The sequence below is a fragment of the Rhinoderma darwinii genome, chromosome 13 (genome assembly GCF_050947455.1).
Source record: "Rhinoderma darwinii isolate aRhiDar2 chromosome 13, aRhiDar2.hap1, whole genome shotgun sequence".
Classification (NCBI taxonomy): domain Eukaryota; kingdom Metazoa; phylum Chordata; class Amphibia; order Anura; family Rhinodermatidae; genus Rhinoderma; species Rhinoderma darwinii.
The window spans coordinates 1,225,751-1,242,780 of record NC_134699.1 but is presented as its reverse complement, the minus strand read 5'-3'; the positions used below and the strand labels follow the sequence as shown (position 1 = coordinate 1,242,780).

The following is a 17,030-nucleotide window of genomic DNA, read 5'->3' as shown; positions in this document are numbered from 1 at the left end:
TCCATTAGTCACCCCAGCGAACCCGGATTAGGTTGTAAGCCCTACGCAGGTCTAGTTTAGAAAAAATCTTGGCTCCTCGTATGCGGTCAAAAAGTTCTGAAATCAATGGCAATGGATATCTATTTTTGACCGTGATCTGGTTGAGACCCCGGTAGTCGATGCAGGGTCAAATGGATCCGTCCCTCTTTTTAATGAAGAACCCGGCCCGGCAGGATTTTCGTATGAAACCCCTCTCCTTAATATAGGCGGACATAGGCTGAGTCTCTGGCAAGGAGAGAGAGTCTACCCTTCCACCGGGAAGGGAAGCATCAGGAACCAGCTCAATAGGGCAGTCACACGCCCGGCGTGGAGGCACCGTCTCTGCCTCCTTTTTGCTGAAGACATCCGAGAACAGAGAATAATGATAAGGCAATCCTGCCAATGATCGAGGCCGATGACGCTGGGCCGGATAGATCTGCCCCAGGCAGCGGTTGAGGCACTTGGGATCCCACTGGAGAACCTCTCTGGAATTCCAGTCCAGAAGTGGGGCATGTAGTCGGAGACAGGGCAGGCCCAGCAGCACGGGGTTAACGGCCTTGGGTAGAACAAGAAGAGATGAGCTTGGAATGAAGGGCTCCCACTTGGAGCCTCAGCGGTTTGGTCACCGCTACAATCGGGTCTGGTAGAGGTAGTCCATTCACTGGGGCGACGATCAATGGCCTCTCCAGGGAGGTTGTGGGCAACTGGAGGAGATCCACTAGGTCTTTGCGGATAAAACTGGCTGCGGACCCAAAGTCCAGATAGGCAGAGACCAGGTGGGTCTTCTCGCCGGACATTGGGAGTATTTTGGCTTCTGAGGACAGACGCATGACATGTCCTCCGAGGCTGCAATACAGACAATCCACAATTTGGATTCCTGTAGAGCAGATCGGCCCGGTCTCCCCCCTCGTGATAATTTCTGCTCTGTACACATCATATTCCACTAGGGGGCAGCAGCGCACTGCACATCCCCCAAACCCTCACAGTGAGAGCTGCACCGAAACCACAACTAAAGTGACCACCAGGGGGTGCAGTTATAGGGGGTGCAGTGGTAGCATCACACCTAAGCCCTGGAGTCTGAGGAGGCCCAAACACGCCAGTATTATACATGGCACATGGTAAGCGGGGGCCGTTACAGATCGGGGCGCAGGAACTTCCAGTCACTCCTCAGGTGTCCACATTGTGGCAATAAAGTGCAACTCTTACATGTGGTTACAGGTGGTATTACAGGAATCTTACGCTGATCCGTCACAGGGGGCGGTTGATGACGCTCATTTTACTGCCACTTTTAATCCCCCCATCTGAACATTTCAGGGCTGCTCCACTTCTTTCTTCCCTTCTCAGCCGGTTCCTACATCTTACACCAATGAACGGATTCGCCCTCTGGATGGTTTATTGTCCCCGTTACAGAATGATTTTAATTCTCTCCCATCTGATGTTGTGTTTCCATATAAGTTGGAGTAAGAGGAGGACACTGGGAGCAGCGACTTCTGCACAACGGACGCAGCGAGACGCAGGTGGAGGGGGCTGGAGGTCTCCTCGGTTAAGACCATGACCAAACTCCTACCCAGAATAATTGGCAGCGGACGGCTCCACTTTATTTATCCCACGGTTCCTGCTATTTTAGCGGGGGGGGGGTTCTATGCAGGATATGTGGCGGTCCGGTCCTCACGTTACAGCCTTATGGATGAGTGTCTGGTCTCCGACATGTCAGTTTAGGGTCTCCCTATGTCTGTTAGGGGCTACACCTCACCCGTCCACCCGCTGCTCTTGGGCTTCAGCACGGAGAGTTCATCACGAGGCGCCGCGCTTAATCATGTTGTCCTCGCCGTAATAGAAGTCCATTCTCTATGCACCAACGTTCTGCTGAGCTTGTGCTAATACACAGAAGCCAATCTGAACAAGCAGAGCTGCAGTATAAAGTATAGCGGAGTGAGAGAGGTGGATTCCAGGCCACCTCAATAGACATTGCAGCTAATCCTGGAGTCACGGACAAGAGCCGCGTCCAAATGGAGCAGAGACAGAAAACAGCCGAGACTGCAGAGAATAAACGCTATACAGGACCGGTGCCGCCCCCGCCCCTTACATACACACCCGATGCAGGAAATTATTATAATGACATTGTTTCCATGACAACCCACCGACGTGGAGCAATCCTAAAGAATAATCATGTTCAGTGTCTGAGAAAGAATTACTCCGTGAGAGGCACAACATGTCACTCCACCTGTATAAACACAGCCACTCCCATCATCCACAGTGATGACCTCCATACTACATGAGAACGGCCCCGCAGCTGTGATCATTCCACGTGGAGCATGAAACATTGTAAACCGCTCCGGAGACGTGAAGCTCCATCTTCATAACTATTTGGGAAAATACGGTAATCCCAGGACGTAAACGTACGGGCAGCGTGACCTGATGACGGCCGCCATGAACCTCCATCATTGTCCTCTTCAGGGCAGCAGCGCGGTCACGGTGTGCGGGGTTCCCTGTGCCTCGCCTATAATGGCTGCGCTAGACGTAGAGACCTGACCGTCCGTGCTGCCTGCAGGCTCCTCCGTGACAACAGCCGGATATAAACGTATTACTCCGACGCGCCCGCTCCTCATCACCGGGGTGTATTAAGGCATTGGCCACTTAGGACCCCCCTAGACCAGCCGCTAATACCACAGCAAGCCGCTCATCGTGGGGGTGCCGTCTCCGCCGGGGGTCGCGCTGGTAACTGCAGCGCCTGGTGTAAGGCTTCGTTCACATCTGCGTCGGGCCCGTCAGTCTTTCCTGTCAGGGGAACCCGTCACCGGAGACCACAGCTTTCTGTTTGCATCACCATTGATTGCGCTGATAACGATTCTGTTGCGAATAATTTCCATTTCTTTCCGTTCCATAAAGTTTGTTTTTTCAGCGGAATCAAAAGCGCAGTCGTGGTCGGACGGACGCCCAGCGCAGATGTGAACGAAGCCTTCGGTCCCCCCCCCCCCCCCCCCGAGTGTTTTAAAAACAAAATGTTCAAGTTTCCCGCATCCTTCTGATGCCACGTCCGCACCTTCCTAATATGGCGGGGGGGGGATTTGTTGCCGTTCAGTTTCGCTGGATAAAAGACACAAATGTCTTAAAATTTGTCCCAAAAACGTCAGCTTTTAGGGCCTTTGCACCACTCAGACTTGTGTGAGGCTCGGCCAGTGGGGGGGGGGGATGGGGGTTGGCTCCTGTGACACGGAAAATGTAGTCATTTTTTGCAAGAGATAGGCGACAATTATGGCGCAAATCTACTCTCGCTTAAATCTGCCGCACGGCCGGACTCGCACCTCATTTATCTGCACCACTGACTCCAGGGCTCGTCTAAAACACTGGTCTTAATAAATTCTCCCCTTTGTATTTCATTTCTTTACCGATTTCAAGATCTCTGCTTGCTATCAGTGAATATGATCGTCGGTGTTTACATCGGCTGAAATCCCCGGGTCCTGCTCGTACAGCTGAGGGTTTCATTTTTAACATTGTTTGAGTCTGGAGTCCAGGCTGTGCAGCTCACAGAGAATTTTCTAGACTGGATACAATTGTGACAAACTCTCAGCTGTATAGGGCCAGGATTAGTTTTCATTCACTGACAGCAAGCATTTATCTTCAGGTCAAATGCACACGGCAGCATCGCTGTACGGATCAGTTATCCTGCTCTGGGCGATATTACGGTGGACGTCAGTGTGAGGGTTTTCTCCCCCAAAATTATCCTGAAGACCCCCCCCACTGGCAGCACCTGAATACATTACTGTGTACACGAGGAGGCATGTGCTGGAGGGTGCGTCACAGTGTGTCAGTTTGGTAATTTCCTGGGAACCCTCCGATCTTCCCCGGTCCAGGAGCCGCTCAGAACCAGAACCCGGATACTTGGAAAGAAAGACGCCAGGCGAGCGGGATGTCCACAATCTGTTAGTAATGTCTCATTTTCTCCCGTTATAAATATATTTACATTTAGAACATGAAATTAAACGTCCCTCATTCTGCAGAAAAAGACGATATTTTAAGGCTTTATATTAAGGAAAAATAAATCAGCACCTGAATGACCCTCAATCTCTACCCCACACGCTGGATACAGAGGTCCACGATACTGCACACGCACGGCCGCAGATGGAGTAGGTTTTAGGAAAACGGTTCAAGGTTAAAAGCAGATGCTAAATGTTCACCGGAGGGGGCGAGGCTGCGGGCAACAGTGAAAGGGTTAAATAACGTAACAGATACAGCCAAACCCAATCATCAACCCACGAACGACCAGTGTCCACCATGTTACCCGTCACGTGAGGAGGAGGGGGGGGGGGGTCCATCACCCACGTTACCCGTCACGTGAGGAGGAGGGGGGGGGGGTCGTCACCCACCATGTTACCCGTCACGTGAGGAGGAGGGGGGGGGGGGTCCGTCACCCACCATGTTACCCGTCACGTGAGGAGGAGGGGGGGGGGGTCCGTCACCCATCAGGTCGGTAGAGGGTTCGGGTCAGGCCACAATGTACGATCGCCCAGACATCTGGGAGTCACATGCAGGAAAATCGTCCTTTAACTGATGGAGGAAAAATGGCGCAAACGCTCTGGTGCAGATGCAGTATAATCGCGCTGCCCACACCCGCGCCACTTCTACGCCATAAGACGGACGCTTTTCTAGATGTGCCGCATTGTATCCGCGGTGACGAGGAGAATCTGGTAACGTCAGGAACGCTCAGCCAATCGCCGCAAAGTCAGAGAAGAGCCGCGACGTCATTACCCGGGGGGTGGGGTGTTGCATAGCGCAATGGATGAGGATTTGTAGAAGTCGCCCCCTCAGCTGCTCTGCCTCCTCCTAGAACAGGTCCCGCTCCCCCATATAACGTGCGTCAAGATCCGTCCTGCGCCGAAACAGCGATGTCAGAAAAAGTTCTGCGGCTTTCTAATACACTGTTTCAGTTCCTCACTATTGTCAAGATCCATGCTTGCTGTTGGTGAATGGAATACCCACAGCTGATGGCCTTAATACACTGTAAGAAAGGGGTCCACCGGTGTTAATTGGACAGGATATGGCTGTGTTTCCAACCGATCCAGTGTTGACAGCAAGCAGAGATCTTGATAGCAGCGAAGAATTAAAACAGTCTATTAGAAAGCCGCAGAACTTCTCATTATACACAATTACATTTCATCATTAATCCTGGGCGATTATGGGGGTGTCAAGGAGGACCCCCCCCCCATCCCTGCCACACGGGAGAGGCAGCAAATTGGCACTTGGACCCACGTGATTTCCACATTGTCGGGGTGAGATCAGGATCCTGCGCCACAAGATGAACGGGATTTATGGCGCCTTCACCGAGCCTCCGTTTTGTTCCGGGGTGCGACGGCGTCTGTACACATTACATGTCGGCCCAAACCACCGATTTCACCAGGAGGGGCCGACCATCTAATGTGTACGACGGTGACGGCCGAGGGTTACAGCCCTAATGACCCTGCTGAGGATCTCCCCATTATCCGGAGTTTACATCCCCACACAGCCCCCCCCCCCCCCCCGGAAGACTCGGCCACATCATTCTCCCTGCAGCCGCTTCTCCTCTAGTGGTGGCAGCGGATTGTGGGGGACCCCTGGGGGAGGGGGGGGGCGGTAGATTTACTGGAGGTTTATGTGGGACAACATACAAGATGCCCCATTCTCCAGCAGCTGCACCTCCTCACTGCACTCACCCCAGCCCCCCCCCCCCCCCCCCGACTCTCGCCCCAGCCGCCTCCCCGGCACTCGCTGCCCTGACACTTCACCTCCAGGACTGCTGCCACTTATCAGCTGTGTCTGCGCTGCCGGAGCCTCGTTACCTGCTGTCAGGAGATATTTAAAATGAGGATTTATTTCTTTTTAGTGAAGCGGTTGATGGCGTCAGCGCGGCGCAGTGACGGGGGGGGGGGGGAGGTCGTACAATCTGAGGCTGCGGCGTCACTGTCAGTTTTCTGCCCCTTTAGCCCTTCTCCACAAATGAAAAATACTCAACGGCACAGCAAAAAAAAAAACTACGCTCCCCGTTTGCCTCGGGCGTCCGCACGGCCGCGGATTTCATGTTGATACAACAAATGTCATTGACTTCACCGACGCGTCTCCGTAGTGCAAGATACGAGCGTACAATCCGCCTCACGTGAAGGTCACATGACGCTCAGCAGGTGAAAGGTCATCTAGGACGTCAGCAAAAAAAAAAAACAAAGAGGAAGAACAGAGCGTCCTGTCAGCTGCTTGAAGAGAAGGGGGAGAAGCGGCGCCCGGCGTGGAGTCTCATGGAGTTCAGCACGATCCGCTCTTGTGCTCGTTAGTCCGTTATTACACTCCAGTCTTTTATAGATTTGGCGAATGGCTTTTAGTTTTCACTTTCATGGTTTAGTAGGTTGGCAACGGTTAGAGGAGTGGGCCGAGCGGCCGGCGTTACTTCACTTTCTGAGCCCACTTCAGGTCGTCTGACCGCGGCTTCTCGCCCGTCAGGCTATGAATGAAATCTTCCAGGCATTTCCAGAATCCGATCATCTCCAGCGGGTAATTCAGCCAACCTGAGAGACACAAACACAGTGAGGATACGAGGTGCACGACGGGGGCGCGACCAGCAGGGGGCACCAGACTCTACAGAACGCTGTGGCCTCATATAGCGCCCGACATCTGCCAGCCACGGACGGGGGGTTCTGGGCGGCGGGTTCTACGCACATCGTCTTATAGGGTTCCGACGTCTCAGACTGCGAATTAAAGGTTCTCCCCCCTCAGACCCACAAAACGTCTCCTCACAAGTGATCAGAACGAAAGAAATTGTTCTAAAGGTTATTAAAGTGATTGTGGTGGGAGTCCAACCCCGCGGTCCCCGGCAGTACGGACGCGTGCGGTCCCGAAACTTCAATGAGGGCGTCAGAAATACGACACCACAAATCAATGAGACTAAAGGTCGGACCCCGGTTCTTAGTTTTCTCCCAGCATCCCCTGCGTGGTCACGGTCGGCCACGTCTCTACACCAGGCTGTTTTCTGCGTTCATTGGTGGGGGGCAAAAAGTGCCCCCCGGATCCTGCTCTGATCTACCGCAACACAAGCACCAACCTCCTGCCCGGCCGTTACCGGATGAGGTCTCCCCCCCCCCCCCCGTCAGGTCTCCTCCGTCATGGACCACAGGGGGGCGCAGTGATGGGCAGCCTCGTTCCTTACCTGTAGTGATGCAGAAATACGTCTCGTGGGGGGACACGTGGTGGATTCGGTGGTGCTTGCGGGGGAGGATGATGTGCCAGTCTTGAAGGAAAACCACCCAAGAAGGAAGACCAAAGTACGTGTGAGACCACTTGTGAATCTGGTTTGTGAGAGTCACGAACATCGCCAGAGCGAAGATGAAACATTCCGTGGCGTACGACTTATAGAGGATATCTGCGAAGGAAGAGGAGGCACAAACATTATACTCCAGTCACATCCAGAGCTGCACTGGCAAACCAGCCGTTACATTATGCCTTATACTCCAGTCACATCCAGAGCTGCACTGGCAAACCAGCCGTTACATTATGCCTTATACTCCAGTCACATCCAGAGCTGCACTCACAAACCAGCAGTTACATCATGTGTTATACTCCAGTCACATCCAGAGCTGCAGTTCCATTTCTGCTAGCTCCTACTTGGATCTGTGTGTAGATCTTATGACTCATTACTCTGATAGGTTGAGCTGTGGGAGATTTCTCTATTCTTTTACTACAGTCACGTGTATACACGTCATCTCCCTCAATGCATTACAGCAAGGCTTGTTGTGTACAGACAGGGAGCAGGGAGACCATCAGCCGGAGGGCTAACAGAAATGGTAAGTAAGCTCGGATGCAGCTCTGGATGTGTCTGGAGTAGGAGATCATGTAAATACTTCAGAACATCACCCATCATAACTACGTGTGGCCCAAGTACCTGGAGAAAGGAAGAGGAATTTGTAGGCCATACAGCCCAGAGGAATGACGGTCAGCATACAGTTATCACCGTTGGTTTCTATGAAGTCGTGCCTGGTGATCGCTGTGGGATCGATATGATGCTCCCGAAAGGGTCGGATAAAGGCCTGAAATTAAAGAGACGACGAGGATGAAGAACGACCCGATCACGGGGCAAAACACGGTCTACAGGGGGCAGGAATAGCAACGACAAAGGGACCTCCCACAATGCACTGCTTCTTACAAAGAGCGATGTCTGAATGTCATCTGCACCCCATAGAAGAATATTACACTCATCCCCCCAGCCTGACATGTCTGATACCAGAGAACAATAGATTGTATTCACCTGTCCTACAGTCATCCTCCCCCAGCCTGACATGTCTGATAACAGAGAACAATAGATTGTATTCACCTGTCCTACAGTCATCGTATCCCCAGCCTGACATGTCTGATAACAGAGAACAATAGATTGTATTCACCTGTCCTACAGTCATCCTCCCCAGCCTGACATGTCTGATAACAGAGAACAATAGATTGTATTCACCTGTCCTACAGTCATCGTATCCCCAGCCTATGTCTGATAACAGAGGACAGAACGGTCACTCCCCTCTGTCCACACTGTGTTGGTGCTTGTATAGTATTAGTTGGTCAGCCTATCAGGTGTGAGTATGGAGTCACATGTCCAGGACAGTCATTATTTTCTGTATTATAATCCACTCACTTTCCCGACGATCGGCAGCTCCACAGACCCCCAGGTGTCCGCTCCCCAATGCACCAACCCGGAGGCAAAATCAGCAGTGACGATCCCAGCAACTAGAAAAGAGAGACCAGAGGAAACCCTCAGCATTTATCACAGGACAGGCTGACATTCAGGGGTCTGGGAAAGCTGGGTGACCCCCTCCGTGGGAGCAGTAATGGCGGCCATGTTGGTTGTCACTCGGCTTTACCAGAAATAGAACTAAAACAACTGAGAAGAGGGATGAGCCGCCGACACACACAGCGGCCTGCGGGGGGGGATTTATCGCGGCTCTTCACACCCCGTTATCAGCGGTCATCACCCTCATCATCCTCCGCTGTGTACTGAGATCTACTGATTATCTATGCAGTAATTTACAGGAAGCTGGAGCAGATATCCCCCCCCCCCCCGACCCAGAACGAGCAACGGAAAGAAAACACATCATGCACCCAACGAGAGAATTCTGGGTAATATCGGGGGGTCCTCTGTGCAGGATCATCATCTCAGAGAGGAGAGCGGTCACATAGAGCGTCCCCGGAGGACCAACACATAGATATGAAAGACAGTGTAATGCTGCATTTCCCCTGAGGTGGCGCTGCAGAGAAACTAAACCCTTACTGCCAGATTATAGCCGATCACTGGGGTCTTTGCAGGAGATGATCTTCTCATTACCCAGGAAGCTGTGACAACCTCTCACACATGATATACAGGCTGGTTGTCAGTAACAGGGGGCGGAGCTGTGACAACCTCTCACACATGATATACAGGCTGGTTGTCAGTAACAGGGGGCGGAGCTGTGACAACCTCTCACACATGATGTACAGGCTGGTTGTCAGTAGCAGGAGGCGGGGCTGTGACAACCTCTCACACATGATATACAGGCTGGTTGTCAGTAGCAGGAGGCGGGGCTGTGACAACCTCTCACACATGATATACAGGCTGGTTGTCAGTAGTAATAGATGAATAGCTGTGACTGTATATAAGATGTGTGGATCTCATGTCTGATCACATGTAATTATATTATATATCAGTGAGGTCAGTAACAGGGGGCGGGGCTGTGACAACCTCTCACACATGATATACAGGCTGGTTGTCAGTAGTAATAGATGAATAGCTGTTACTGTATATAAGATGTGTGGATCTCATGTCTGATCACAATGTCATTATATTATATATCAGTGATGTCAGTAACAGGGGGCGGAGCTGTGACAACCTCTCACACATGATATACAGGCTGGTTGTCAGTAGTAATAGATGAATAGCTGTTACTGTATATAAGATGTGTGGATCTCATGTCTGATCACAATGTAATTATATTATATATCAGTGATGTCAGTAACAGGGGGCGGGGCTGTGACAACCTCTCACTCATGATATACAGGCTGGTTGTCAGTAGTAATAGATGAATAGCTGTGACTGTATATAAGATGTGCGGATCTCATGTCTGATCACAATGTAATTATATTATATATCAGTGATGTCAGTAACAGGGGGCGGGGCTGTGACAACCTCTCACACATGATATACAGGCTGGTTGTCAGTAGTAATAGATGAATAGCTGTTACTGTATATAAGATGTGTGGATCTCATGTCTGATCACAGTGTAATTATATTATATATCAGTGATGTCAGTAACAGGGGGCGGGGCTGTGACAACCTCTCACACATGATATACAGGCTGGTTGTCAGTAGTAATAGATGAATAGCTGTGACTGTATATAAGATGTGTGGATCTCATGTCTGATCACAATGTAATTATATTATATATCAGTGATGTCAGTAACAGGGGCGGGGCTGTGACAACCTCTCACACATGATATACAGGCTGGTTGTCAGTAGTAATAGATGAATAGCTGTGACTGTATATAAGATGTGTGGATCTCATGTCTGATCACAGTGTAATTATATTATATATCAGTGATGTCAGTAACAGGGGGCGGGGCTGTGACAACCTCTCACACATGATATACAGGCTGGTTGTCAGTAGTAATAGATGAATAGCTGTTACTGTATATAAGATGTGTGGATCTCATGTCTGATCACAATGTAATTATATTATATATCAGTGATGTCAGTAACGGGGCGGGGCTGTGACAACCTCTCACACATGATATACAGGCTGGTTGTCAGTAGTAATAGATGAATAGCTGTTACTGTATATAAGATGTGTGGATCTCATGTCTGATCACAGTGTAATTATATTATATATCAGTGATGTCAGTAACAGGGGGCGGGGCTGTGACAACCTCTCACACATGATATACAGGCTGGTTGTCAGTAGTAATAGATGAATAGCTGTGACTATATAAGATGTGTGGATCTCATGTCTGATCACAATGTAATTATATTATATATCAGTGATGTCAGTAACAGGGGGCGGGGCTGTGACAACCTCTCACATATGATATACAGGCTGGTTGTCGGTAGTAATAGATGAATAGCTGTTACTGTATATAAGATGTGTGGATCTCATGTCTGATCACAATGTAATTATATTATATATCAGTGATGTCAGTAACAGGGGGCGGGGCTGTGACAACCTCTCACATATGATATACAGGCTGGTTGTCGGTAACAGGGGGCGGGACTGTGACAACCTCTTAGTAACAAGGGGCCGGGCCTTCTAGCAAGTAGTGATTGAGCAGAGCTGAGAACCCCTTTAAAGGATTAGTGGTGTGGATTATGTGGGGTGTTACTGCCGGGGCCCCTGTGGCTACAATGAGTCACACAATTTAGCAGATAAAATCCAATCATCCGGCACCAGTTTTCTCTTATCACCAGGTTTGCGCTGTTTCCGGATTATCGGATGGACCTACAAATTTCTAAACATTCATTAACTTGTGTTCATCCCGAGATGCATCATGTTTTATTCTCCAGTCACATCCAGAGCTGCATTCATAATTCTACTGCTTTCCGGTAAGCAGAGGGCAATGCATTGTGGGAAAAATTAAACTTCAGCCGTGTGTGTTAGATTTCACTTTAGATGTGGCTGGAGTAGAAGAGCAGAGGAGGATGTACGCAGCTGTATGGAGATTTCTGCTCCGGCCGCACGGACGACTCCTGGTGATGGGATGTTCTGGGTTACTGGGCGCTGCTCTGTAAGGTGATCGCCTGCGTCCTCACTAATGATCCATGTCATGTACACGCCGATCTGTCCTCCCTCCCCCACACCCCAGTCCTGGAGGCCGCGTAATCACCGGCGCTCTCATACTAATGGAGTTCTGTCTGTTTGACGTCTCACAGGCGGCCGAGTGTTTAGTAATCGCCTCCAGGTAACAGATCTGTAACCACAAACACCACGGCCAAAACACACAGAGACGACGTAACCACAGAACACACCTGATACTGCAGTCACAGCTCTGACAACCAGCCGGTATATCATGTGTGAGAGGTTGTCACAGCCCCGCCCCCTGTTACTGACATCACTGATATATAATATAATTACATTGTGATCAGACATGAGATCCACACATCTTATATACAGTAACAGCTACTCATCTATTACTACTGACAACCAGCCTGTATATCATGTGTGAGAGGTTGTCACAGCCCCGCCCCCTGTTACTGACATCACTGATATATAATATAATTACACTGTGATCAGACATGAGATCCACACATCTTATATACAGTCACAGCTATTCATCTATTACTACTGACAACCAGCCTGTATATCATGTGTGAGAGGTTGTCACAGCCCCGCCCCCTGTTACTGACATCACTGATATATAATATAATTACACTGTGATCAGACATGAGATCCACACATCTTATATACAGTCACAGCTATTCATCTATTACTACTGACAACCGGCCTGTATATCATGTGTGAGAGGTTGTCACAGCCCCGCCCCCTGTTACTGACATCACTGATATATAATATAATTACACTGTGATCAGACATGAGATCCACACATCTTATATACAGTAACAGCTATTCAGCCATTACTACTGACAACCAGCCTGTATATCATGTGTGAGAGGTTGTCACAGCCCCGCCCCGTTACTGACAACCTGTCGTATCTCTGGAGCGCGGTGTGAACACGCCCTTATATTCCACGTTCTGGAGCGGTCTCGTGATCTTCTCTTCCGGTCCGCACATCATTATCTATTAATGTGAACTTATATGGTGATGGAGGAGCTGGGGTGGGGGAGGGGTGGTGGCTGCGGACTGACGGGCGGTGACGTGTCTGCGCACATGATTGTAGGTCGTGACAATCTCAAGAAGAATCAGGAACTGAAATTCTGCAACCTTTTAATAGACTGTTTTAATTCCTCCCTATTATGAGATCTCTGTTTGCCATCAGTGAATGGGAACATTCTTGTTTACATTAAGAGGCTGAAAACCCATCCTGACCTAATACTTGTCACAGCTGAAGGTTTGTTACAATAGTATTCCGGCTAGACAATCCTCCCTGGACTCCACACTGTTACAATGTATCAGCGCAGGTAAATGTAACAAACCATCAGGACAGGAGAGATTTTGCTGCTGACGCTTTTACACCTGAGGATTGTGTAGACTGGATACATTGTTACAAACCCTCATCTGTGAGAAGTATACGGTATTGTTTTAATGATGAGGAACAATATATTAGACAGTTACACAAGTTTCCGTTATATGAGGATTACACTTTATATACAGAAGACCGCTGCAGCCACGAATATCCTGACACTTATGTCTTATACTCTAGTCACATCCAGAGCTGTATTTACAGAGTGCATGGTGTTATAGGAGCTCAGAGGATGTTCGAGCGCATTGTTGCCATTTGAGCTCCCAAGCAGCAGCCAACAGAACAGCGAATGCAGCTTTGGAGGTGACTGGAGTATAGCCCATGATGTAACTCAGGATCGGTACAGGAGAAGTAAAGATCTAGCAGATACCAGTGTAGGGCTGGTGGACCCCGGCGCTGGAATTACAGGGGTTAACCACCTGTGCACCGTCCCGCAGGCTGAGGAGACTTTAGTTCCTCTTATTGGGTCCCCACTGATGGATCCTGATTTGATGGGTTCTCGCAGCCTCCGCCGCACGTCTCACGGAGCGCTCACATTACACATCATGGCAGAATTCCTGTCAGATCCTCCGGGAGATGTGTTAACGTCTGATGCAGATTATGCCCCTCCAGGGACTCCTCCTGTCAGCCAATTCATTCATTGTGTGCACCCAGGGATCCGCCGGCGTCCAGGACTCCACTTACAGGCAGTGGGGGTGGGGATACTCAGGACGCTACACGCGTGTTGTATGTTATGGCGGACCTGGAGCGTGTCACATACATGTAGAGAAGTCAATACATCGAAATACGTGAAAGCTGAAATACAGCAGGAGGTGGCGGTGACGCCCCGTGCGCCACGTTCTGGAGCCCCCCCGCAGTTCTAATCAGTTTGACTTGTCATCATGTAATGTTCTGGCTTGTACGAGGGACTGTTCTGTAGCCCCCCCCTCCCCTCAGCGGTGACAGTCCACGCACGGGGTCCTCACACATCATCAGACATGTGAAATAAACACCAGCGGCCGATCCCGGCACCGGTCCCTCCGCCGCGCCTGCTCCGACCTTCATTAATAAATAACTATGACAATGAGAGCGATCACCCCGCGGGTCACTGCCAATATTATACAGCCGGTGTGAGGTGAGGGGGGGGGGGTCATCGCCAGGACTCCGCTCCGTCTATTCAGTGCACAGAACACAATGTAATTCCCGCTACGAAGAACGGGGCGCGGAGGATGTGACGCCCGCAGCTCCTAATCTACAGGATTCATCAGTCTTCTGTAAATAAAGCTTCAGCATTGGATTCTGAAAACGTCTGAAACGTTCTAATATGCTTTGTTTCATTTCTAAGATCTCTGCTAGCTGTCAGTGAATGGGCACATTCTTGTTTACATGTGGAGGCTGAAAACCTGTTCTGATTTTGTCCTACTGACTCTGCTGCAGGGCTCGTAACAGGGACTTAAGCCCCCGTACCCGCAGGATTAGTCTGTAAAATGTGCAGCCAACACCCCCGAGAAAACTCAGCCGATCGGCGGCGCCCCCATTTATCTGGTTACAAGCAGGGAGCGGAGGCCTAACATTATTACATGAGCCTTTTGGCGGCTTCTGACTGGCATTGAGGGTTGGACACACCGTCTGCAGGGAACGCGCCCTTCATCTCCTCAGCCGGTGGGCCGCTCCCGGGTGACACGATCCGCTGCGGTGATCAGGCCGGTTACTTCGTGACATTTCTCAGCTATTTGGTGAGGAACGTCCCGCACCCGTCAGCTCCTGGGATCAGTCAGAACCCGCCGGCAATAATCAGCAGCTCAGGGACCATCACCGCTGCGTTTTTAGCTGCGGTTGATGAACTCCCTTTTAGGGCTCCCACACATGACCGTTTTCTTCAGTGTACAATCCGTTCTTGTTTTTTAGCGCACTGAACCGGTCACTTCTACGGGGCCATGAACACATGTGTTTTGTTTTTTTGCGGATCCGTGCGTCCGTTCCTCAAATTATAGAACAGGTCCTATTCTTGTTCACATTTGAAGTCCGTCCCAAAAAAGACTTGGGGCGCGCGGAGGCCACCAAGATCTGCGCTCCAGAAAACGGAAGCGGTCGTGAGCAGGATGAGAATTGAAGAGTAACTTTTACAAAATTTTGGACAGGTCGGAAGTTGTGATCGGCGGCGGTCCGAGCACTAAAACCCCCGCTGATCGCTGAAACTAAGCGGTTGGGTGAGCGCCGAGCCGCTTTGTTTCTGACCGGCTTTTCTCGGAAAGGATCAATAGAAAGTCTATGAGCCCGCCCACCGCTCGCCCGACTTTACGAAGAAAGACGATCAGAAACAAAGCGGCTCAGCGCTCACCCAACCGCTTCGTTCCAGCGATCAGAGGGGTCTCAATGTTCAGACCCAACCGGTCAAACTTCTGACACGTCGTTATCATTCCTAAAATATAAAAATATTTTGTAAAACTTTAAGCTGCGATTAAACCTCTGTGGTTGCGGTAAATAACATCCCGGCCCCATCCCCCGACATCAGCGGCCGGACCCCATTAATGAGCTCCAGCTTAAGGGTCCCGATGTACCAAAATCTAGAGGAAAGAGAAGGCGTAGGGGCGACCAGCTCAAAATAACAGGGGTCCCCTTGGCTGGATAACGCCAGTTCTTTTGCTGGTCCCCCTACAACTCTGGATCGGGGACCCCCTCTATAACCTCAGGATAAGTCACTGAACCGGACGCCCCCTCTGTAGGACATGTAAAGTGTGTGCACCCCCAAACATCCCGTGTACACACGTCTGCAGACCCTTCACTTACCGACGCTGAGGACGATGCCGGCCGTGTGCTCCACGCTGAAATAACCCAGCAGGTTGCAGAAATTGAAGGACATCAGGAGGAAGCAGAGGATGACGGAGACCCATTCTTGTAGCCTCTTCCCTGCAGAGAAAGAACAAACCAGCCGCAGGTTACAGGTCGTCAGGCACAGAGCACGCCCACCACATCCAACTGACGATCCAGACCCCGTGATCACAGCACAACTGACAGTCCGGCAGCTGACGAGATCTCCCCCAGGATTAGGAGGAGGAGGGGGGGTGAGGACGACGAGGGGGGGGTGAGGACGACGAGGGGGGGGTGAGGACGACGAGGGGGGGGTGAGGACGACGAGGGGGGGTGAGGACGACGAGGGGGGGGACGACGAGGGGGGTGAGGACGACGAGGGGGGGGCGAGGACGACGAGGGGGGGGCGAGGACGAGGGGGGGGCGAGGACGACGAGGGGGGGCGAGGACGACGAGGGGGGGGCGAGGACGACGACGAGGGGGGCGAGGACGACGAGGGGGGGCGAGGACGACGAGGGGGGGCGAGGACGACGAGGGGGGGGGGTGAGGACGACGAGGGGGGGGGGTGAGGACGACGAGGGGGGGGGGTGAGGACGACGAGGGGGGGGTGAGGACGACGAGGGGGGGGGTGAGGACGACGAGGGGGGGGGTGAGGACGACGAGGGGGGGGGGGTGAGGACGACGAGGGGGGGTGGGACGACGAGGGGGGGGTGGGGACGACGAGGGGGGGTGGGGACGACGAGGGGGGGGTGGGGACGACGAGGAGGGGGTCGGGACGAGGACGAGGAGGGGGACGAGGACGAGGAGGGGGACGGGACGAGGACGAGGAGGAGGAGGGGGTGAGGACGAGGAGGGGGTGAGGACGAGGAGGGGGTGAGGAGGAGGAGGGGGTGAGGAGGAGGAGGGGGTGAGGAGAGGAGGGGGTGAGAGGAGGAGGGGGTGAGGAGGAGGAGGGGGTGAGGACGACGAGGGGGGACGACGAGGGGGGGGGACGAGGACGGGGTCGAGGAGGGGGACGGGACGAGGAGGAGGGGGTGAGGACGAGGAGGGGGGGG

At 51.7% G+C, this 17,030-nt stretch overlaps 1 protein-coding gene across 1 annotated transcript; it reads right to left on the bottom strand.

The window, feature by feature from the left end:
- Nucleotides 1–3,926: 3,926 nt before the first annotated feature.
- On the bottom strand, nt 3,927–16,079 carry PEDS1 (plasmanylethanolamine desaturase 1). Its single transcript, XM_075846106.1, has 5 exons — nt 15,955–16,079; nt 8,660–8,751; nt 7,922–8,066; nt 7,190–7,402; nt 3,927–6,551 (listed from the first exon to the last, which is right to left on the bottom strand). Exons 1-5 carry the CDS (start codon nt 16,025–16,027, stop codon nt 6,430–6,432), a joined length of 645 nt encoding a protein of 214 aa, XP_075702221.1. The 5' UTR covers nt 16,028–16,079; the 3' UTR covers nt 3,927–6,429.
- Nucleotides 16,080–17,030: the final 951 nt, after the last annotated feature.